At 42.0% G+C, this 24,892-nt stretch overlaps 2 protein-coding genes across 7 annotated transcripts in view; both read left to right on the forward strand.

Annotated features, from left to right (window-relative positions):
* hipk2 (homeodomain interacting protein kinase 2) overlaps nt 1-20,682 on the forward strand; it is a 74,002-nt gene extending 53,320 nt beyond the window's left edge. For 2 of the 5 annotated variants that reach the window (XM_026999507.3, XM_081715446.1), the window contains 12 exons: nt 573-692; nt 1,565-1,651; nt 4,256-4,440; nt 4,533-4,695; nt 8,140-8,362; nt 8,550-8,671; nt 11,694-11,824; nt 12,712-12,891; nt 13,035-13,370; nt 13,640-13,887; nt 14,116-14,276; nt 14,697-20,682. In XM_026999507.3, coding sequence (XP_026855308.2) covers nt 573-692; nt 1,565-1,651; nt 4,256-4,440; nt 4,533-4,695; nt 8,140-8,362; nt 8,550-8,671; nt 11,694-11,824; nt 12,712-12,891; nt 13,035-13,370; nt 13,640-13,887; nt 14,116-14,276; nt 14,697-15,161 — 2,421 coding nt within the window. In that variant the 3' untranslated portion in view covers nt 15,162-20,682. The remainder of the gene's footprint in view (nt 1-572; nt 693-1,564; nt 1,652-4,255; nt 4,441-4,532; nt 4,696-8,139; nt 8,363-8,549; nt 8,672-11,693; nt 11,825-12,711; nt 12,892-13,034; nt 13,371-13,639; nt 13,888-14,115; nt 14,277-14,696) is intronic. The other 3 variants (XM_081715444.1, XM_035525228.2, XM_081715445.1) reach the window with 3 other exon arrangements.
* A 1,215-nt stretch (nt 20,683-21,897) lies between these two features.
* The window catches only part of si:ch211-1e14.1 (UPF0606 protein KIAA1549), a 52,443-nt gene continuing 49,448 nt past the window's right edge, over nt 21,898-24,892 (forward strand). The window contains exons 1-2 of one of the 2 annotated variants that reach the window (XM_026999508.3): nt 21,898-22,132; nt 23,085-23,305. In XM_026999508.3, the coding sequence (XP_026855309.2) occupies nt 23,173-23,305 (133 nt within the window). In that variant the 5' untranslated portion in view covers nt 21,898-22,132; nt 23,085-23,172. Of the gene's footprint in view, nt 22,133-22,888; nt 23,306-24,892 lie in introns of those variants that run through there. The other variant, XM_026999509.3, reaches the window with a different exon arrangement.

A 24,892-nucleotide genomic window follows, 5' to 3' on the forward strand; every position in this document is an offset into this window, starting at 1 on the left:
GGAGGGATAAGAGAAGCTCTGATTGGTGTGGAGGTAGACCAGGGGAGGGATAAGAGAAGCTCTGATTGGTGTGGAGGCAGACCAGGGGATGGATAAGAGAAGCTCTGATTGGTGTGGAGGCAGACCAGGGGAGGGATAAGAGAAGCTCTGATTGGTGTGGAGGTAGACCAGGGGAGGGATAAGAGAAGCTCTGATTGGTGTGGAGGCAGACCAGGGGAGGTAATTATGCTGCTGCCTGGCGGGCTTTTGCGTTTAGATGCCTTTCAGGTGTCTGAATGGCATTCTGGGTAATTGCACCTCTGGGGCAAACCTATAAAAAGATTTTCTGAGGAAGGAATATTAACTTGACAGTGACAGCATTCTCTTCAGATGCTGGTTACTCAAGTTCTTAAACTGTTTTGCTAAGGCTGTTGAACAGATGCTGAGAAGCTGAAAGAGCGAGATGTCGAGGTAAAGCTTTAGTGTGACTCTCTTTAGGATGTGGAGAAGGATTCTCTTTACATGAAATGAAGCCTCTTGCTTTCTTCATTCGTTAAGCTACTAAATCACTCGTTTTGGTGTCTGTTCCCCAGATTCGGTACATTTCTCAAACACAGGGGCTGCCAGCAGAGTATCTGCTCAGTGCAGGCACGAAAACTACCAGGTTCTTCAACAGAGATCCAGACTCCACCTATCCACTATGGAGACTGAAGGTACTGAAGAACACATGCTCTCACAAACACACACACACACACACACACACACACACACACACATATATACTAAAATGCAAAGACATCTGCATTCCCATCTTTGCCATCACTGCGGAACCTGACTGTTCAGACATTCTGCTCCTATAGTTTCCTGTTCTGGCTCACAGCTGGTCCGCTAAAAAAGGCCCTGTTCTGTGTCCCCTCACTAAACCTTGGACTGAAGCACTGGCGCTCTCATGGCTGCGTGTATTACAGCCCAAAGAAGAGCAGACTGTTGGGTGTTTTATCATCCTGAGCAGAGCAGTCCCTCCAACTCACAGGCCTGATTTTCAGCATCCTCCCTCAACCCCCCACTCCCCGCGCCTGTGTCACTCACTGCTATTCACCAGGGAGTTTGGTTTTCGGATTAATCTTGCACTTTGCGAAGCCTCACACCCTAAGCCCTGGATGCATAACATTCTGAGTCTGCAGTAGCACATGGCCACAGTCCACTAAACCAAAACCCCTTGGAGCTTTTGTTCGCTCCCACTTCTCAGTGCAAAGTGACACTACTGCATGCAGCGACTGCTCTGGTTCCGAATGCACTGTGTATAGAACATAGGGCATTGATGCCCGCTGCCCAGTGTACGTTGCACTCTACTAACACAGGACAGGCATGGCAAATGTCACGTTTATCAAATGTATTGATTAGTTTATCTGTGAAAATGTATTCACATTCATTTATTATATGTAAATAAAAATTGTCAAAAGAAAGGATTAATAATGATTGACTGTTGATGTTTCTTTTGATACCTAAGTTGGTCCTCAGACATTAAGAAAGAATATTTTAGAATATTCAGATATTAGAAGAGCAACCGAATTTTAACCCCCAGACACCAGAAGACCATGAGGGGGAGACGGGAATCAAGTCTAAAGAGGCACGCAAGTATATCTTCAACTGCCTGGATGACATGGCACAGGTGAGACCCATACCATGCACAAGAACATCCACACATAGCACACAATCACAATATCAAAGCATATTTTACCACCAGCAATAAATGAGTGAGGCCTCAATGCTGATGTCTCTATGAAATGACAGCCATGCATGTTGTTGTCGCTAATATAAATGATCTAAATAGTCAGACCTCTTTTAATTGTCATCTTTTCCCTTGGGTCTAATTCCACACACCTCTGAAGGTGCTTTGTGTTTGAGCATGTGAGTCTGGGTCCTTCTCTTGGTGATGAACCTTAACTTTTCAGCATTTGCACTATGGAACACTAGCATGTGACCTAGAAGCCTCTTGCCAAATTTGGTCTGATGGGTCAAATGGAATAAATTTCAAATAATATTTTTTCCTGCAGATATCAGACGTTATTGGAAGAAATCATTGCACCCCGTTGTCTGTCAAACCTCCCCCAGCCTGAACCTGCAGGACCCCTTCTCCAAGACAAGCCCTCTGTTTAGGGCTTTGCCCCATAAGCTTCGCTCCCAGCTTCATCTGATAAAAATTCAGCCCAATCTAATTTACTATAACTGAGTTGAATTAATGGAAACGTGTTGACGTCAGCATGGTTCGTCTACATGTGAGCTCACAGGTTCTTACGGCTTGAGAATTAGGTCACATTTCTCCTTTCAGTCTGGAGATTCAGATCCCATTTACACCTGGTTGTTTCATGTACTGCAAGTATCAGCATTATATACAAATAGAGATTATCCGCATAAAATAAGAGGGGTAAACGTACCCAACAACACACTTAAAACAGCTCAAACAACCAGATGTTATGGTAGTGTAAATGCATCCGTCTCTCCAAGCTACATTCAATAACTAAAACCACACCCCATCCAATGTGTCACAATGCATGCGGTCCGTGACCGTGAGGAGGTCCCCCGCATGGTACACTCCCACCAGTCCTCACTCCATGCCAAATTGATCTTTGGACCATATAGGCATTTGCTAATTAATTAGCCTAACTAGTCATTTTGTCCTTTGACTGCTGGGGCTGATGCCTACCTCTAAATATAAAGAAATGCATGACACCATGCTAAGTTTCGATTTTTGAGGCAGCAACCATCTTTTGCACAGCAGGGAAATGCGGAAGGCAGGAAAAACACAGGCTGTTGTTTTTTTTGTATATGATCAGATTTGCATATCACGTGCCACATAGCAATCAGATTTCAAAGTGGCTAACCAGAGACACTTTTGACTACCAAGTGTAAATGCATGTGGTTAAAATCTTATCAGGATGCAGTCCACATACTAGTCTCATAAAACAACTAGATGTAAACAGGAGCTTTCAGCCCTGTGCAGTGTATGAGAGCTCCCTGTTTCAGTGTCCCTAAAGAGACAGACAGACAGATGGAGTCAAACCCCACGCTTCCATTAAAATCTGGAATGTTGATATTCTGAGTGACCTAGGCCCCGGTCTGAATAAATGAGTAATGTTGGACGTGTGCTTATTTTGTTTTACTGATGATTACTAAAAGCCTGAATGCTGGGACGATGCCCAGGAAAGGAAATCTGTCTGCTCTGTGTCCGAAAAATAACAGCAAATAGTGAGATGCTTCTCACAAGGGATGTATAGTATATATTCGAACACTTGTGACCTTTAATGATTTCTGATGGTGGTGTGCCTTTTATGAACAATCAATGCCTGGCTTGTCCTATCTGTTTATGAAAGTTCAGATGGATGGAGATATCTGAGCGAGCAGGTGTCATTCTTGGCTAGCACCTCCTGTCCACATTGCTAAACTGGCTTAATATTTTTACTGTGTTCAGGGCTGTTTCTGTGCTCAAGAGCTGGTTCTGCATTAGCCCTCTCAGGATATCTCTGGGGGATGAAGGATGCAAATGGTGTTGGTCCAGTCTTAACTTATGGGCATGATTGACTGTGACAGTTGTAAATTTACTCATAGGGTTTGCTGTTCATTATACTGTATTTCTGTTGTGTGAAATGTTTGTATTGCGCTGGCATATTTTCATTCCCCCGTGTGCGTGTGTGTTTCCCTAAAGTCATCACATTCTCCTGCAGAGCACAGTTTGATTATTTTTTGCAGTGTGTTGAAGATTATTCATTTATAATGCAGAAGGTGATGGGGGGGGGGGGGGTGGGGCCCAGAATAAAATAGTGTGTGTAAAGCAGAAAGAGAGGTGACTCTAGATTTAGTGAGCAAGAGGATTCTGAATTCAGAAAGAGAGGTGAGTCTGGGATGGTCAGAGAGGTTTACGTTAGCACTAGTTTTAGCACAATGATGTTCTGATGACGCTTTAAGCAGGCTGTCAGTGTTAAACGCTTCTAAGATCTCTCTGCATTACTCCCACGGGTCAAATCTCTTTACAGAATGTAAGTGACTGAGTGCTTAATAAATGCTTTCATGTAACTCCTTAGCTGTTTAAAACATTGTTATATACAAAAACATTAATCTCTTTCCAAATATACATTTTCTTTTCTTCTGCAATACCTGTGAACATGTGTGGCATGGATTATCTTGACAATCTGCCTGTGAGTCAGGGGTGTGGGCTCATGCTCAGGTGTGAAGACCTGCTCCAGCTGGTAAGCCTTGTGATGTCTCTCATGTGTAGGTGAACGTGACCACAGAGCTGGAGGGAAGTGACATGCTGGCGGAGAAGGCCGACCGGAGAGAATTTATCGACCTGCTGACTAAGATGCTGACCATCGACGCGGATAAGAGGACCACGCCTATTGAAACGCTCAACCACCCTTTTGTTACTATGGCTCATCTACTGGATTTCCCTCACAGCACGCAGTGAGTCTACACTCACGCTACACTCCTCCATGGTATGTATGGTAGAAGTGTAGGTTTACGGGAATACTAATTCCCCTTCCCCTCATTTGCAGCGTCAAATCCTGCTTCCAGAACATGGAGATCTGTAAACGTCGGGTGAACATGTATGATACAGTCAACCAGAGCAAGACTCCTTTCATTAGCCATGTTGCCCCTAGCACTTCAACTAACCTCACCATGACATTCAATAACCAGCTCAACACTGTGCACAACCAGGTCAGTGTCTCACACACACACACTCACACAGAGCACATAGCACACAAATACTCATACATTTATATCCTTTTCTATTTTCCCTTTAAAGTGCAGATTGAATCACAAGTATTGCAAAGCAGACTAGTACATGATTCCAGCATCAGGCACTATTTAAAATCCACTTTCTTATTCAAGGCTGTGTGTGTGTGTGTGTGTGTGTGTGTGTGTGTGTGTGTGTGTGTGTGTGTGTGTGTGTGTGTGTGTGTGTGTGTGTGTGTGTGTGTGTGTGTGTGTGTGTGTGTGTGTGTGTGTGTGTGTGTTAGATGGTGGGTGATTGTGTGTGAGTCTGAGTGCATGTGTGGTTATTTGTGTGTTTGTGTATTTGTCTTTGAGTCTAGTTCTGTGGCCCCTGGTCATGAAGTGCTGATTAAACACATGACAGCTTACACTTCCTGCTTGGTTTGCGTTTTCTGACTCAGCGGTCAGTTTTGCTCCTGCTCCATGCTTCCTTTGCACTGGTCTTCATCACTAGGGTGGGCTCATCTAAATTGCTGACTTAAGGCCAAGTTAGAATCACATAATGTCACATAAAGTTCTTAGCTACATTAGATTCAGATATCTATTTATGCAAATAGCACCATTATTATTGTAATCAGTACTGCTATTATGCTCAGTTTCTGTTGGAAACATAACCTGTGTGTTTTATACCCCATCGACTATGTGCATGTGTTGGGAGTTGTGCTGAGCTGGGTATTGCTGGGGGAGGGGTTGGTGAGCTGTGTGTTAGTGAGAGTGTTAGTGTGGCCACAGCTCAGCTTTGTGCTGTGTGTTAGTGAGAGTGAGAGTGAGAGAGTGGCCACAGCTCAGCTTTGTGCTGTGTGTTAGTGAGAGTGAGAGTGAGAGAGTGGCCACGGCTCAACTTTGTGCTGTGTGTTAGTGAGAGTGTTAGTGAGAGTGTTAGTGTGGCCACAGCTCAACTTTGTGCTGTGTGTTAGTGAGAGTGTTAGTGAGAGTGAGAGAGTGGCCACAGCTCAACTTTGTGCTGTGTGTTAGTGAGAGTGTTAGTGAGAGTGAGAGAGTGGCCACAGCTCAGCTTTGTGCTGTGTGTTAGTGAGAGTGTTAGTGAGAGTGAGAGAGTGGCCACAGCTCAGCTTTGTGCTGTGTGTTAGTGAGAGTGTTAGTGAGAGTGAGAGAGTGGCCACAGCTCAGCTTTGTGCTGTGTGTTAGTGAGAGTGTTAGTGAGAGTGAGAGCGTGGCCACAGCTCAACTTTGTGCTGTGTGTTAGTGAGAGTGTTAGTGAGAGTGTTAGTGTGGCCACAGCTCAACTTTGTGCTGTGTGTTAGTGAGAGTGAGAGTGAGAGTGAGAGAGTGGCCACAGCTCAGCTTTGTGCTGTGTGTTAGTGAGAGTGTTAGTGAGAGTGAGAGAGTGGCCACAGCTCAACTTTGTGCTGTGTGTTAGTGAGAGTGTTAGTGAGAGTGAGAGAGTGGCCACAGCTCAGCTTTGTGCTGTGTGTTAGTGAGAGTGTTAGTGAGAGTGAGAGAGTGGCCACAGCTCAGCTTTGTGCTGTGTGTTAGTGAGAGTGTTAGTGAGAGTGTTAGTGTGGCCACAGCTCAGCTTTGTGCTGTGTGTTAGTGAGAGTGTTAGTGAGAGTGAGAGAGTGGCCACAGCTCAGCTTTGTGCTGTGTGTTAGTGAGAGTGTTAGTGAGAGTGTTAGTGTGGCCACAGCTCAACTTTGTGCTGTGTGTTAGTGAGAGTGAGAGTGAGAGTGAGAGAGTGGCCACAGCTCAGCTTTGTGCTGTGTGTTAGTGAGAGTATTAGTGAGAGTGAGAGAGTGGCCACAGCTCAGCTTTGTGCTGTGTTAGTGGGCTGCAGTTTGAAGTGTTTATTTTGTTTGATGAATGCCACAGTGCTGTATTGATTAACTCTCTCCCCTGGTGCTCGTCCACTACGCTAAACAGAGAAAATGAAAAATGAAACGTGCCGCTTAGAATTTTTCCCCGTGCAGGCTCTAATGAAAAGCCTGTAATTACTAGCAGTGGCGTGAAATGAAACGGTATCGCCTCAGCAGCAGATGAAAGTAAATAAGGCTGTCCTCTATTTTAAAAAAAGCAGGTTTGGAGAAAGAAATGTTGATCAAGGACATTTAGATGTCCCTCTGCTTTCTGTCATTGAGGATCATAAGCACAACATCTGAATCAACAAGTGAATGGGTAGAGATGCTACAAGTAAATTCTCTCTATCTAATACTGTTCCCAAAACACTCTCCTCAAAATACTCTCTGCAAAATACTCTTCCCAAATGCTTGCATATTATTCTTTATGACAGTACACCCAGAGAAAGCGTTTCTTACTTCAAGAAGTAAACCTCTGTTCCAACTCTCCCTTCGTTTAGGTGAGGTGGCTGCACATACATTAGGACTCTGTGACTCTCCTTTTTGAGACTTAAAATGAGCGAATGAATTTCTCTGAACTCTAGCCACTGTGAAACACACTCACTATAACTGCCTAAATGGTGGGAAGAATAGAACAATAGGTGAATGGCTCTGTAATCGCATAGCAGTCAGGTGGGATAAAGCACTGTGAAGGGAGGCAAAGAGCAGGCAGTGGCTTTTGAAGAGCTCACTGGTCCTCTCTCCCCACTCAGACATGTGGGGGTATATTTAATCACAGTGCAATGCAGAGAGAAATTATCTGCTGCTAATGAGACTGAGTGAATTCAATGAGCTGGAGTAGCGTGTCTCTGAAATAAACTGTAAGGCGAGAGAACTGATTGACGCATTTGCTGTCCGTCTCCCTCCTGCTGTCTACAAGCAGTCAATAAGGTGTTTTATAGAACATGCACATATGTTCCTATACCTGTGCAACAGCTAATTAAAGTCCCCAGTTAGGGTTTTTTTTTGTGATAGAATGTGGCTCTTTATTAATAATAATAATAATAATAATAATAATATTATTATTATTATTATTTTAAAAATATATATTATCAGTATTCTTGTTACATGGCAGTCTATTTGAATGATATGATATTATATGATATAAATGATATGTTCTTGTCATCTTCTGCCTAAGATTGTTATAGTTTCCTTCATCCTATTTTTTAAATTCATATTGTTATCTGCTCAGTTGATGCTGACCCTCAGCTATAGTAGTGTTATCATTTATGAGTTTAAAGTTTTGCCCTTCCTTCTTTGTTGCTGCACCCTGCCTGGCCTCACCCCTCCTAGGCCCCACCCACACCCCTCCTAGGCTCCACCCACACCCCCATCCTAGGCCCCACCCACACCCCTCCTAGGCTCCACCCACACCCCTCCTAGGCTCCACCCACACCCCTCCTAGGCTCCACCCACACCCCTCCTAGGCCCCACCCACACCCCTCCTAGGCCTTCTCTTACCCCTCCCAAACCCACACCTCATGCTTTTGTTTGTCTTTGTTTGTTTGTATGTTGATTCCATCGATTCCTTTAGGCCACCAACTTGGCTCCCCCCTCAACCAGTGCCACCCTTTCCCTTGCCAACCCTGATGTCTCCATACTAAACTACCAATCTGCACTCTACCAGCCCTCTGCAGCACCCATGGCAGCTGTGGCACCTAGGACCATGCCCCTTCAGCCAGGGGCCGCACAGCTCTGCGCCACCCGTCCAGACCCCTTCCAGCAGGCTCTCATTGTCTGCCCACCTGCTTTCCAAGGTGAGAGCGCCAGCCCACTACATTGTTATACAATTGTTCTAGATCTGAGGGCACTAAGTCTCTGTAACTGAATGGTTATCCGTATTTTCTGTGTAAACTCGATGTGCCTACTTTAAAACGGCAGTGGTGTGGTGTTTAGTGGGAGGGATGGTTTTGATATTCGGCTGAAAGCTGTATGTTTCCCCAGGGCTGCAGGCATCTCCTTCCAAACACAGTGGCTACTCTGTGCGCATGGAGAATGCTGTTCCCATAGTGACGCAGGCACCTGGTGCACAACCCCTGCAAATCCAGCCTGGCCTTCTCACACAGGTACCATATACATCGTCATGGCAATAAATAACCACATTTCCTAAACTAATTATACCCTTCAGACTCCCCCAAATCACTGTTACAGACTAAATTGGCTCAGGCGAACAGCAATTAGCATGACCTACTTTGTTTTTAATGATACAAGTGTATCACCCTCCACTCATTTTGATCCTATGTCATCATTGCAGAAGATGTGTCTTCTGTGTATGTTACGGGAGCCAGTCACATTTCCCTTTACTGGGCTGTCAATTCTGGAGGTTCTGAAGTTTCAGGGAAGTTCTGAGATTCCTAGGTGGGGTTCTGGAAGTTCTGAAGTTTCACGGGGCTCTGAGAATTCTGGTTGGGGGTCCAGGGGGTTATGCTCTCTCTGCTGCCTGGCTTCACTTCCTCCTCTGAGTCTTAGCACTTAGCACATGACCGGGGAGCCGGTCACGGTCTGGTGAGGATGATCTATGGACACTGAGGGGTTTTTAGACTCTTGGGGCTCTAAGGCCCACGAGCGCTGGAATGATGATGTTTGGTTTTGGAGTTCTGGACTGGGTGGCAAACACGGAGACTTTCCAGGCAAAATAGTTTTTAAATATTAATTCCAAATTATTTTCTTTATGGAATGGAGTGCTTGTCTTGCTAAGTAGCTGGACTGGCCTTTTATTTAGATTGATATGTCAGGCACAAGTTTTAAGTCTTTTTCATTACCCACTTTAAGGTAAAGTGGTGACATCCATGACATGTGCAGTAGTATAGAAAAGAAGAGATTGTCTCTCCCTCGCTCTCCTCGTCTGTGTGCCTGCCTGAGAAGTGCTGGTGCCCTCATCTCTCAGAGTCGTGAGTGAAGAGGGTGAGGGCTAGCTCCACAAGGGCCCGGTCTGCCTGGGCCTTTATCTGGAACAGGAATGCAGAAAATGCCGGAACAATTGGGGAGGGAGAGCTAACGCATTCAGAGCCTCTGGGGTGACAAAGGGCTTTCACAGCCAGGGGGAGAGGGGCAAGTAGATGGCTCTGCACGGAAAAGAGCCCTTATCTGGGTTACTGTTCCAAGGCAGACAGGACGATTACACAACCCAGGCCTGAGGGGGAGAAGGGGGGAACTGAAAGTGGCAGGAATGACTGCAGGGATGTGCTGTATAGTACAGATGTGCTGTATAGTACAGGTGTGCTGTATAGTACAGATGTGCTGTATAGTACAGATGTGCTGTATAGTACAGGTGTGCTGTATAGTACAGGTGTGCTGTATAGTACAAATATGCAGTACAGTATGGAGATGCTGTAGTATGGATGTAAATATTTGTGTCAGTGTGGTCATAAAGAAAAGGAAATAGCACTGTCAAATGTGTAAAGCTGTTACATTACAGGAAGTCGAGTATGTACTGCATATAGGTCAATAGAGCTTCCAGCATTTCATATCAGCCAAACAATGTGAAGTGCTGACGTCCAGTGTTCTGGGAAAATGGCACCAGGCTAACAGCAAAAAGACCTGTTTCACTTTTAATATAGTTTTTGATTTGTTCACGATGATTACCTTTAACTGTCTTAGCACTGTTTAGAGATAAACTGCACCGTGGAATACACCTCTACTAATGACTATCTCCTGACCCGCTCTCCTCTATTCACTACATTTGCTTTAGACAAAACAGTTCCAGCTCCCAAGAACAAAGACAAAGGTGACTGTAGATAGGCAGGCAATCAGGCCTTGGAGCAAACGCCTTAAGAATATTCCACTAAGACCTTAGCAGAACAGAAGTCTTACACCACAGAAGACATACTTGCATTTTGCACTCATGCCAAAACAGCTGAACGTTTTTGTCTTTCCTAAGGCCTTTGTTGGGTCTGTCTCCAAGTGTGAACATAATAACCCCCTGGTGATTGCAGTGAGGGCCCTTTGTCAGAGCCCAGGACAGGAGCCCGTACTGATGGCACCGAAAAAGAGATGTGCAAATGGTATTAAAGGAACAATTCATTAGTTGTACGTTAAACTGCTAATCAGTGGAGCTGCATTAAACCATTAGAGCTGCAGACACTCCTGCTAGCCACATCTCTGGGCCAGTGACGCCCGGCTCTCGCTGCATGCCATGCCAGCCATACAAAGCAGCTCCTTACAAAGCCACTGAATGGGGCCCCTGAATTTAATTAAATCCTGAGCTGATTTGGAAACTGTCTAACACATCAGCGCCCTGCCTAGCAGAGGCAGCGTGTCTTTATTAAAGCAGGGTCTTATCTTTTTTCTCTTTTTTAGAGACATGAATCAAGACCCTGGTTGGTTTTTCGAGGTTTATTCTAAATCTCTAAGATATCAGTGCCAAGACAAGACTGACGTTAAAATGAATATGACAAAAGCTTATTGTATCCCACAGTGGCTTTTTGTCCTTTGAAATGCTTTTCTTTGCCTATACAAGTTGTTCCATTTTTGTATGTATAATCTTTTTGAGTAACACAAAATCACTTTTGATGACAGCGGCATCAAATAAATGATACACAGCTTGTTTGCTTTAATATGAACATTATTTACCTTGATATAAACATGTTGTTCATACTCCAACACACCGTATTTTGGGTGCTACTCTCTGAACCACTACATATTCACCGCGTCCAAAGGGGCTGCTTGACCCGTTTGATAGATCATTGGTGCAGTTTGGCACACTTACTAGCGGTCACAGCTGCAAATAGCTTTATCCTTTGCTCCTCGTTCTAAATATGTGTGTACTAACTGGCCCGTTTAGCTGAAATATAGCCCTGTACACAACTGGGTCCTTGCCATATTTTAGGGGGAGATTTTATTTTTCATTTCTCACAATCTCATACAATCTGCAGTGTGAATGATGCCTGTCGAGGTGGAGCTCTAATGCCTCCCGTCCTCTCTTCTCTCCCTCTCTCCCTCTCTTTCTCCCACCCTGCCCTCTCTCTCTCTCTCTCTCTCTCTCTCTCTCTCTCTCTCTCTCTCTCTCTCTCTCTCTCTCTCTCTCTCTCTCTCTCTCTCCCCCCTTCTGACCCTTGCCTTCCCTCCACCCCTCTCTCTCACCTGCAGCAGGCATGGCCTTCTGGTACACAACAGATCCTGCTGCCCCCAGCATGGCAGCAGCTCACCCACACCTCTGTGCAGCACGCAACCGTCATTCCTGAGCCCATGAACAGCTCTCAGCCTCTGGCCAACTGGAGGTACCACCCCACAACTGGAGAATGTTTGGAGGGAGCTGCACTTATTTAAACTTTGCACACATCAAATAGCATGTACACATCAAACAGTATACACACACCACTGCAGGCCATTAGTGAACACATATTTGTAATCCTGTTAGAGAACATGTGGATATTTATCTGCACTTGTAAACATTGGCTTTTAAAACACTGGGAAAAATGTACCATTACATGGCCATTTTAGTTTGATGAATGTGCAGATTAAATTAGCTGGAAAGCTATGTATCAAAACCTACAAATCTACAAGCTGTGTTTGTTCATGAATTATGGAACTAAAAAGATGTAGCATTATTTTAAATCCTGTAGTCTTAAGCACTGCATATTGCATTCAGTACAGTAGATAATTAATGTAGATTTTTATATTAAGATTTGCTAGAGGTTCTGAGTGACACCCAACACAGGGCAGGTCACTAAGTGAAGTGTAGGAGTGCGGTATTACTTGCCCATGCCTGGGCTAATGTGGTTTTGCTGATGTCTGGAGAACTAGAGATGGGAGCCTGCAGCTGAGGCCTGGGGGCTTTGTTGTGCTCAGTCAGCCGAGCTCCAGGAGTGGCACACTTGCACTACAGAGTGGAGATGTCTCTACTGAGAGCCATTTCTCTCTGCCACACTGCTGCACACTGTCGGCTGCAGACACCGCTGTCTCCTGCTGGCCAAATATGATATAGCATTTTGTCTTGGACATCAGCTTTGGGTGTAGAAACCTTGATAGGACTGGAAAGGACTTAAATATCAAACCAATCATTGTTGTGATTTGATTGATTTGAAGTTTAAATTAGAAATTGAGGACAACAGAGAAGCTGATGCACCTGCTTATATGCCATGAACATGTGAATGTTGCTTTTCAGGAATTCCCATCCCCATGGCAGCCATTATAATCCCATCATGCAGCAGCCAGCCTTGCTTGCTGGCCATGTGACCCTGCCCTCCCAACAGCCTCTAAATGTGGGTGTGGCTCATGTGATGAGGCAGCCATCAAACAATACCTCCTCCACCAAAAAGAGTAAGCAGCACCTGATGAACAACAGGTTAGTGTGAGGCCAATATTTATTTTATTTATTTTATTGTTTATTTATTGTTTTACAACATGCCATTCATACACTGATGTATCTTGTAAACACATTGGGTAGTATATAACTGATTGTATCCGTTGTGTGTATTCCTGTTGTAGGAACATGTCGGTGTGTGAGGTGTCCTCATGCCAGGCCGTACTGTCCCCTCAGCGATCCAAGCGTGTGAAGGAGAACACCCCACCTCGCGGTGCCCCATTACAGAATGGCCCCTGTGTGCCCTGTGGTCCCCCCCAGCCCTGTGCTGGAGGGGCAGGAGGGTGGACGGAGGACCAGGCCTCCAGCACCACACGTGACCACCAGGGGGTGCACACCCAACATAACCCACCTCGACAGACCATTGTCATCGCCGACACCCCCAGCCCAGCAGTCAGCATCATCACCATCAGCAGTGACACAGATGAGGAGGATGAGCACAAGCAGGCGAGCAGCACCAGGTCAGAAGGATGGTGGGAGGCGTGGTGGGGGCTAGCTTTAGGGGGGCTAGCAGGCCAGACCAAACCAGCTTGTAGTGCAGAGCCAAACCTCTGATGGACCTCTCAGAAATATTCACTATTCACATTGACACAGAACCAGGCTTTATCTTCACCTGGGAAAATGCACCATTGTCTTGAAAACTTTTACATACAACTTTGAAGTAAGAACTTAACACTAAATTGGAAGTGAAATATTTTTTACTAACTGCAGTGCATACCCCTTCCCACAGCACATCATCCAAGCAGAGGAAGAATGTCATCAGCTGTGTGACGGTCCACGACTCCCCCGACTCCAACTCCAGCAATAACAGCCCCTACGCTGTGGCATCTCGACCCACTGGCCCCAATGCCAACAGCTATGACTCAAAGGGCACCATGCTGGACGACTACAGCAACGGAAACCCCCGCACCATAATTATCCCTCCTCTGAAAAGCCAGACAGCCGAGAGCCTGAATGAGTGTGACCGCCTCATGCCTGGTGAGCAAAAACTGTGGTTAAAGCCAAAACAGAGGACAGCAGACATTTATAACAAAAGTTTAAGCAATGCATTGACTACACATTTAAGATAGATAAATGCAAATCAATTAAGTCTGTTACATCTATAGCATTATTATACTTATATACACTAACATAAACATCTTCCGATTCTCTGTATTTATATAATATAACCTCTGACATGATCTAACATCTCTTTAATTATTACAGACACCATAAATCACCAGAATTCTGCTTACAAGTTTAAATCCTCCAATGGAGGGCTATCTGGCAACAATCATTCTTCAGGAGGTATTCCTGTGGGTGGGGCATATCGGCAGCAGCGTGCTGGGCCACACCCCTTCCAGCAGCAGCCTCTCAATCTCAGCCAGGTGTGAAACAAAACCTTGCTAATGTGTTAGTGTGTAGCAATGTGTATGCTTTTAGCATTGAGTTAATGGGACTGTTTGATGTACAATATGATTACAGTGACATTAGTGGGACTGTGTTTGGTATGTACAGCAGTGGGTTATTGAGAGTGTGTTTGGTGTGTGATTATAACAATGTGTTAATGGCAATGTGATGTGATGATAATGATGTGTTAGCAAGAGTGAGTTTAGTTAGTCATTATAACAATGTGTTGGTGACAGTGGGTTTGTTGTGTAAATATACTGATATGTTGGCCTGAGTGTGTCTGGTGTATGACTATAGTGATGTGTTAGTGAGAATGATTTTGGTGTGTGATTACAGAGATGTGTTAGCTTTATAACGATATGACGGTGGCAGTGTGTTTTGTGCCCTCTTTGTTTCAGGCCCAACAGCACATGCCAGTAGAGAGGAACGGAGGTCACCGGCGACAACAGGCCTACATCACGCCCACCATGGCTGCCCAGGCTCCCTACTCCTTCCACCACAGCAGCCCCTCTCATAGCACCAATGTTCACCCTCACCTGGCTGCCACACACTTGTCAGGCCAACCCCACCTTTACACTTACACTGCCCCTGCTGCCCTGGGCTCCACTGGCACAGTGGCCCACCTTGTGGCGTCGCAGGGCTCCACCCACCATGCTGTCCAGCATGCCAGTTATCCGCCTGGCATCGTTCACCAGGTGCCCGTCAGCATGGGTCACCGTGTGCTACCTTCGCCGACGTTGCATCACAGCCAGTACCAGGCCCAGTTTGCCCACCAAACTTATATCAGCGCTTCTCCCGCCTCCACAGTCTACACTGGATATCCTCTGAGCCCCACCAAGATGAACCAGTACCCTTACCTCTAGAGCCGAAACACTGGAGTCTACCCAATCGCTGCTTACCACTCTCCCCCACTAAAGACAGAGATGGAGAGATGTGCTCCAACTGACCATCCCTGAACCGTTTCCCCTGTCCCTGTCATGCCTAAACTTGAATATGAGGAAGACGCTGAAGAAGAGAAAAAGAGTATCCTGGGAGGGAACAGAGGGTTGGAGTTTTAAATTAGTTTCCTTTGCATATGAGTTTATTTTTCTCTCAAAAGGGCCAGTTCTGTTTCTTTTTGTCGCTTGGATTTTTCATTACTTTTAACATGGAAATCTGATGATGTTTTTTTCAATCTCAGTTTCATTTACAGCAAGGTCACATCTGTTGACATTTTTGGAGAGTCTAAGAAATTTTTTTCAACCATAGTTTCATTTGGTTTTCTCTCTTTAAAAAAAGATAAAACATTCACAGACTGTTGATCTGAGGTCACATTGTGGATGAGAACTATAGATAAGGTGAAATACGGATAACTGCTGCTCTACAAAGAATAAAATAATGATGGCCTTGAACTGTCTTTAACATTTCCAAATCACACACGGTGAGGGGTTAGTGCATTCTCTCCCGTCCTCTCCTAACAACAACTGGAGGAATCTTCTGGAAATATGACAAAAAGACAAAAAACTTTTTAGTGTATTTATAGACTTTTCTCTGTTTGTGTTCACATTTAGAAAAGAAAATAAGTTTTGTCATACAGTAGGACATTTAGCTAGGCCCCCTTTTTAGAATGTAGCAGGCTGCACCCATTTATTTTATGAAGAACCTTTCTGATACCAATAGATTTTTTTTCCTTCTCTTTAAATGTGATTGCACAAAGTGGTTGTAATAACATAAGCATGTAGAAAATAGTCTGTGTGTGTGTGTGTGTGTGTGTGTGTGTGTGTGTGTGTGTGTGTGTGTGTGTGTGTGTGTGTGTGTGTGTGTGTGTGTGTGTATGAGCTGCCGTCAGCCATGTGTGTGGTACACCTTCCTCTGCACCTTTGTGCAATGTGTTCTCCATAGTGCTAGGTTTATCATCGTTCCCTCGTAGTGCCTTACAGATATTACGACAGTTTACTTGGCTGGAGACCCTCTAGAACCAACAGAAACTAGTTTGAGAGTTGGCTCCTAGGTTGAACATCTTTGTCTGGGGTGTTTTGTTTTATCTTCCAGGTGTAAGCGTAGTCCTAAATGTTATTTATAGCTATATTATTATACACAAAACCATCTCGTTCAACAGTGTTTCTTGTTTAGCATGCATGAGGTTATTTGGCATTTAGATGAAGAAACTTGCCTGGGGTAATGAACCAAAGTTGTCATTCAGTAAAGATTAGTAACATTTGTTACTATATTATATATAATATGTTTACTGTATATCATAGCTGTGTGTCTTAGAAACCTCGATGCCCATCCAAGGGAACAGACTATAGACTGTATTTGTTTTGTCATGCAAAGGAAATTCACATGTATATTGATAAAAAAAAACAAAAAACTGAAGAACTACATGATTAATGTGACATCTGTGCTACACAACATATCAGATCAGTAGTCATCCAACTGAATTTTAGGACAAAGATTTGAATATTATCTGGTAATGGAGTAAAACTTTGTATAATGTCCAGATATACCAGGCATTGATTTGAGGTTAGATGAGTAGGATTGTTTGCAGATAGAATGGCCTTGACTGGCCCTAGAGAGACGAGCAGAAATACAGGTGTAGAAGCAGTAATGTGGGAGGGCGCGAGCATGGTCTAGGTAGGGACAGGAGCGATTAAGGTGCTAAAAGATGGCACTGGATGGATCTAGATGGGAACTGTAGGATGGCGAGACAGAGAGAGTCTACATTCCACATCTTAATGAAAATAGCATGTTGGCTTTGAGCATGTTGATAGAAGCTGGAGGAGGCTTCGCACGAATGCACACCATACTTGGATCCAAGAGATTGTTGAGCAGCCTTGGAAAGATCTGTGGTGGGTTTTTTAAGTCTCATGTGTCTAGAGGCTGTGGTCCTAACAGCTGCCCTGCATGAGCTGAAGCTGACCGCTACAGTGGTCACACACTAGGTGACTTGTGCCGAAATCTGTGCTATTTAGTTGTTTTGCTCTGCTTAAGGAAACACTCATGTTAAATATCACTTCAGAACGAAAAGAAAGAGTTAAGTGATTTAAGTAATTGGTGGGCCTTTTTTTTCCCTGCTGCTTAAGTTAACATCAGCCAATAATTTGATTTACTTTTGATTTGACTTTTTTTTAAATTATTTTTAGACAGAGGGCACATGCATGTGAGTTTATAAATGCATCCAGTACTCATGCCATAGTGCTCACATTGAAGTGGTTTATTTTTACATTGAGATCTTTTTTAATCTTGCTATGCTACCGATGTGTGTTCTTTAGAGACTGCTGCAATAATTTTCATAGATGTTTATTAGTGCAAGTTTTCTATTATTCATTAAGCTCATTTTATTTGTATCTGGTGGCTGATAAATTATAGTATTGCTTCTTAAGTATCTTAAGTATTCTTAAGAATCCATGTACCTGTGCAAGCATAAACCATCGATTTATCGGTATGTTAGGTTTGTTACCATCTCCCCAAACACGCATCATTAATATGCTTCTTTCATAGCTTGTCAGTTTGACTTGTGGCTGTGGGACTGTATGGCAGTCAGAATGCATATTGCCTTTCTTGTTGTATTTGGTTTATTTTCAGTCCCACAGAAGCTCAGTGACTCTAGCCCATAGGAAGAGAGAGGCTCCTCTGTTCTAAGAACCATATAGAACATTCCATTCCAGAAGGATCAATTTTGTCTCACTGCACTGTCTGATTGACTATAGACTTCAGTCCTGACTCAGCTCATAAGGACTGGCTTACTTGACCAAATGGGAAATAGTCAATTATTTAAGAGGTTTATTTTTTCCCACCAAAGAAATTCAGCATGTTGTTAATGCCCAAAATTGTTCCTTGGCATAAGTGAGAAGATAAAGGCCAGATCTAGGTCTGGAAGTAAAAAAGATCAATAGAAATATACATGAACACAACAAATATACTATACACAAATTTTGACGCAAACTTACACATTCTAAATTAATCAGCTCTTTGTAGCATCTAAACTGTGTCTTTTCTTTAAAGCTAGCCAGTGCTGTTTGTTTAAATATCCTTGTCCTACATTTCATCTGATGTAAAGTGGATTTCTTCATGACAGTAAGGTCCCTCATCCATGTTTTGCAAGTTGCTCTTTGTCTTTATTAAAGTTTTGAAGTGAATATTTAAAACAATTAAGAAAATAAGGTAGTGCTCCATGGTAATGTTTGGTTGGGAGAGCTACCAGTAGTACCTTTAACACAAGAGTCACTAGTGCAAAATGAATGTACAATGTGAGACTAAAACATCTGATATATTTCATGACAGGTATTACTTAATGTTACATGTCTCATCTTTTTACTGTTACATATAAAAAAAAATTTCTCAAGAAGAATGCAATAAGTCTCATTAAAACAACTTGATTTATCAATATCATGTTTTGAATTCCCTTAAATTTGATTAGGAGAATTACTGTTCTTGTTTCCTTTGTGCTTTCCTCTGCTTGGTTTAGCATATTTGAGCTTCTTAAAAATATTCATAAACCCCTATTATATACATAAATCCCATATTATATACATGATTTACTGCTTTGATGCAATGTGTGTCTTTTTGAGAAATCTAAGCAGTAAATGTAGATACAATTACCAAAATGTGCTATGCCTATATAAGCATCTTTTATATATGATAACGTTTTTAACACTTTTTAATTATAATTTTATTTACATAATCCCCTTCTGGCAATTCATTTTCATGTAGGAACACTGCCTTCCAAATTATTAATTCAAAGCTTTAAGCAATTGTCAAAAGTGAAACATTGTATTGGTTATTTTGTGAGGCTTGGTGAAGAGCTTTTGTTATGTTCAGGTTACTCAAACCTTATCCAGTTTCATGTTCGATAAAAAATTAAATGATCCCCCACACCTACCCCCCAGTTGGAAAACATTCCCATCACTCCAGTTGGCATCTTGAGTAACTATTTGAATCATTTTTAATACCAGACAAGATATAGATTAAACAAACCCAATCAGTATGAGAATGCTTTATAAAACACATACTACTAAACAATCTTGGAGCTCACAGGTGTTTCTTTCATTTGACACAGTAACAGCACTTCCACACTCTTAAAGCTCTGCAGTTAAGTATTTGTGTTTTAAACTGGTTTGTCTTCAGGGCATTGACTATAACATAGCACTCATGAGCTTAATATAGTCAGTGATATCCAAATGCACAAATGTGCAAAGAGGCCAAATATTAGAACATGGACATTTTCCATACAGTGCATTAGAGTAATAAAAGGTCACTGATATTTAACCCCAAGGTAGAATTATGAGTCTGAGGTTGAAGTTTAATTTAACCGAATCATGTTTAGAATCACTGTCAGGTAAATGCATTGATTTCAACCTGACTGTGTCAACAGTCCTAAAGGTATTTGTAAGTTCACTTTATACAGTGATTTGCAGTGTACTGGCTACAGTCTTTTATCCAGAATACACTATGAACCTGTTGGTGTAGATGAACTTGATCTTATAGAAATATGTTTCTGCCCAACCTGATATAATTACATTGTCACGAAACAGAAATCACCACTATAAAGTTATTCTGTTATGTAGCTTTGATGCACTGTAGCCAGTCTTGCAGCCACCTGACATGAACTTTTTTTTTCTACTTGCACAGCAGCAAAACATTCACAATAAAATGTAAAACTAAATATTTTTCTATGTCTCAAGACCTAAGAAAACATCAGAACCTGATTTTATGTCCATTGCTGTATGGTTTCTCAATGGTGTATCTCATTAGTTGTTGTCAAAGCTATTGTATTTGCTGCAGTATTTCCAAGTATACTTCTTTCTTAATGTAATTTTTTATTTAGCTTTCTTTATTGGGGATGTGAAGAAGTGTGATGTCTCATTATTTCAATCTGTTAACGTAGCGCTATGTGTACCCTATACCTTAGACTAATATTATTAAGTATGTTATGAGAATGGATATTTTACTGGCTTTATAGAATGTTAAAATGAATATAATAATAATAAGAATGATTTAACTCCTAAAAGCTGAGTACTTGCTACTAAGCGCTTGTGTTACCATTAAGATGTTGTGTGCTTCTCTTAATTTTCGTTGTAGAAAAATTGAGTGAATTTGTATTAGGCTTCAACAACTAATGACAACAGTGTAAATTTATGGAAGATTTTAACAAACATCTGGGTTATAGAAGAATATAGTTCTTTTAATTGTTCTATTTCCTAACTGTAGGGTGAGAAGGGGCTCGCATTGTGGTGAACTATGTTATAGCTTCTTAATTCACTGTTACTTTTGATCATTTTTTCGGTCTCCAAGGTGAATCGAATTATTAATGAGAATTTGTATGCTCACATATGCATATTGTATATGTGTAGAAATGTAATCACACTTTGTCTTGGATTTACATTAAACTGTTAAGTCACTGAATTTGTGTCCTAGTTTATAATTTTAATAGATTTTAAGCCTCTTATTGGCTTTGTATGATTTAAAACATTTCACACAATTAATTTAGAGAAAATCTGGTTGTTGTGTGTATTACTTTAGAGCACAGCATCATTTTGTGCTTGATTAGCCAGCACTGTGGCACTATATATACAGACAACATACACAACATATGTACAATAGTATGAGTGTACTTATATAAATAAGTGAAAACACTGTACCATATAACATACAAAATAAAGCATTCAATGAAAGTTCCAGAAAATTGCTTCTAAATCTTGTCCTAATAGCAACTTCATAAAATAATATCTAAAATCACCTTGTCTCTTCTGCTGCACTTTCCAGAGGCATAAGTAGGATGAATTACATTTTCTCTCTGTGCAATTCATCTATAGGACTGAGTTCATGAAGCTGGTCAGGATGTGTCCCTTATTTTCCTTCTTTGTCAGGGAGATATTTTATTTTCCTTCTTTGTCAGGTGTAAGATCAGCATTCTGCATAAGATCAGTATTCTGCTGAAGAATGAAGGACAGAATAATGAGCCATAATCATGGAATGAAAAAATAGTAAGCCAAGATAGGTCTAGCTAAGACAGCAGAAGACTCTTACCAATCAAGACCACCCTTCTGGAGATGTATGATTTTGTGGTTGAACTACAAATCTTTACATTTTATAAATCATTCCACCATGGAACCTTTATTAGTTCATTAGTTTGATTTTTCTTTTATTCATTGCATTTTTTACGTCAAAAGGGGGCAGTGTAAGCCAACATCTGGTCATTATACGCTTCTACTTATTTTTTTGTCGTCGTTGTTGTTGTTATTTTTCGTTTTTCGCAACTGAATTGCATTATATAATAAAATTCCTTTGTCTTTATTCCTTTGAATTTGACTTAGGATTTTTTTTGTGCCTTTTTACTAGTCCGAACGCGAATACTAGAACTTTAAACATTACACTTCAATCTGCTCCCACAAAACATAATTTATTATTAGCTCATAATGCTAAAAATCTCCAAAAGGTATTCCAAGTATACACTTATTTTAGGTCTTAGGACTGTCTCACACAATCCACTCTTCAAGCTTGCGTTGCCGTGAAACCACAGACGCTGCTGGGGGAGTCAACCTAACCCAAATATTGAAAGACGGTGCTTGAAGCCAATAGTTATCGACTTCATTGGAATTAAAAAGAAAAGACCTAAACTAGGACTATGAAGTGGGAGGGATTGCAATACTGAGGACGGGTGGTTATACTGGAGGAGGGAATGATGCTCCGAGAGAGTGGAGTGGAAACAGGCACCAATCATAAAAATACCCCGTTTCGTTTGGAAATAATGGAAAATAGAAAACTTTTGTAAAGCCAGCACTTCATCTTCGACTGAACATGGAGTACGTCGACTTATGTGTCCATTTAATTAGTTAGCTAATCGCCTTTGAAGGTAAGAGCCTGGTAATGTTAACTAAGATTTTAAAGATGCATCTGTGGCAGCTAGCTGAATTTTTCGGGGTTTTTTTTTTTGTTAAAGATTATCTAGCATGGGATTTAACTAGATGTAGCTAGAATAAATCTAGTACTTTTTATAGCTGGGTTGTTTTTACCAATATCGGGTAGTTAGCTATCCTAATTAGCCTGCTAAGTTACATGCCACTAGAAGATGACACCGTTAGCTAACACCGTTATTGCTGTCAGAATCCCTTTAGCTAGGCTAGATACTTCTGAGTCGTCAGATGCCAGCATGTGTTAGATTTATTTTTCTCTCGCTTCGAAATCCCAGTAACGAATATTGGCAGACCAAAAGAGGGAAACGAGAAGCCAAAAGATTCTCAGCAGTTTAGTCGGTCAATGTAGATAGGTTAGCTAACCTAACCTAGCTAGATAATCTCTAGTCTCTGAACATCGCACTAACGCCTCATTTTAAAATGTCTCTACCTGGGTCTTAGTATTGAGTTACCGTCGCCGGTTGTCCGTTTGTAGACTAGGTGTCTCTAGCTGCAGACTACCGTGAAATAAACGTGTAGTGCCTAAGAGGACAGTTCATATTTGAATTAAACGGCTGACACTGAAAGGTGGTGTAAGTGTTCGCGTCCCTTTCTGCGCGAGCTCACGTGAATGGCGCGGCAGCGAAGGAACAAAGGAAGTAGTCTCGCGCTGACCCAGTAGCCCGGCGGCAGCGCGCTCGCTGACCATTCTCGTGCTGACTACAGCGCGGATAGCTGTGGAAATGGAAAGCAACTGCTGGCAGCGCATTAGCTTACATCTGCGTTCTGCTCCCAGTTTTGTTCTGCTTAGTAAATGGATACGTCGTGTGTTTGTTAAGATCACTGCACTGATGTTAACCATTTTATAGTTTCTGGTTTAACATAACTATTTGTTTGAATTTTTTGGCGCAGCACCGCAAAGCAATTGCGGATTTCTTTGAAATACCACAGTGTGGGCTGTTCTCCTTTGGTCATCTCGGCAAAGCATGAGTTTCCCTAAATGGAGGGTCTGATGTTCGCTGCTGGTTTAACGGCGCTCTGCCCCGTCACCGTACACAAAAGTGGATGGGGCATGCTGTGTCTGAGATTGATAATATTGGTCTCCATGACGACCGCAGACCCACCTGCTGAAGGTAAGTTGCTTAAAGATTCTTTCCTAACTAGAGCGCACTGGAGTAAAGCATGATGAGGACATCATGGCATTGCGTTTTTCAAAGATTTGGAAAAAACAAATTGAGGCGCAGTGTTGAAACCTGAAGCACAGGAACTAACACAAGTCATATGAGTGCACACTTCAGATATCTCTTGTAGTTGTACAGGATTTTGCTTACTTGTAAATGGGTTCAGGCTATCATAAATGTATAATGTAAAGACTTCGTTTTGTTTAATCTTTTGGCAGGGTCAACCATTTTATACTGTTTCCCTTTGTTTTCTGTGGAAATTAATGGTGATGTCATATATGACATCTTTTAGAAAGGGTCTGAAAGGAATGAGTCTTTTAAAGATAAATCCAAAGTGTTCTTCAGATGTAACTCTTAACGCTTCTGTAAATGTAACTGTAAAGGCTAACAGATCCTCAATGTTACTTTCTTTTTTATTACACTTTGTTCTGAGACGCCATCGTATTTCTCCAGAAAAAGCACCAAGTACCATTTCCAGATGAAATCTCAAACCTCTATTATGGACTTTATCTTAAGCAGCAAATGCTCAGTGTAAGATGATCGACTATGAAGGCACCCAACTTAACTTTGCTATTAGGCTATATCTATTATTTTCCCTAGATGTTTCCTTTAGACAAATTGGTAATTTAGGATAACCCCACAAGCGACATAATTTTTCTAATCATCATTTTACTCAGTTTTACCACTATCCAAACTCATGGCTTCTATTTCATCACTAACACCCTACATCAGAGGTCTTCGATCCAGTCCTTAAACATCGTCAGACAGGTCACAAATCTATCAAGCAGTTTGCACACTTGGGCAAGGTAGTGTAGAACTCAGCATCCCTTAATTACCTGGTTCAAGTGCATAAGTGCATAAAGCTGGGGGTCACTGAGGACAGGACCCACAACTTGTACACTAAACAAACCCAGTAAACGAATATATATCTTGTCACTATCTTTTGTTGTGGGTTGTTGTTTGTTTGTTTTTTGTTTGTTTGTTTTGTTTTTTTGTTTTTTGCAGAATATGACATTATTATTATTATTATTATTATTATTATTATTAGTTGCATTTATATAGCGCCTTTCTCAAACTCAAGGACGCTTTACAAATATAGCTTTTTTTTTTTTTTGCTTTTTTTTTCCACATCTGATGAGAAGCGGCAGCTTGTCATCTGTCATCTGTTCTCATTCTTCATGAAATTTCAAAGTGAGTCTGTAACACTACAACACCCAACATGCTGTTCGTCACACGGCTAACGACTCAACCAATCATACACATTCCTTCAGATCCTCATCACCGGAATATTGACATCACCTGTTTCTCTACATTTAACTGTATTTAAACCTGCCTAGAACTCCCCAGTATTGTGAAGTATTGCCACTAGTATCTACTGTGCATACTGAGTGGCCTTTTCTTGATTTCTCTCCTGTGTATTTTTGCCTGCCCATTTTTGGAATAGTTTGCCTGGTTTATGATAGCTCTCTGTTTTTTTTTGACTTGGACTGTTTACCTTGATGATTTGGATTGCCCCTGTCTTTCCTTTCCTGGTTTTGA

This window comes from Electrophorus electricus, chromosome 6 (assembly GCF_041902795.1).
Source record: "Electrophorus electricus isolate QZ-2024a chromosome 6, ASM4190279v1, whole genome shotgun sequence".
Taxonomy (NCBI): domain Eukaryota; kingdom Metazoa; phylum Chordata; class Actinopteri; order Gymnotiformes; family Gymnotidae; genus Electrophorus; species Electrophorus electricus.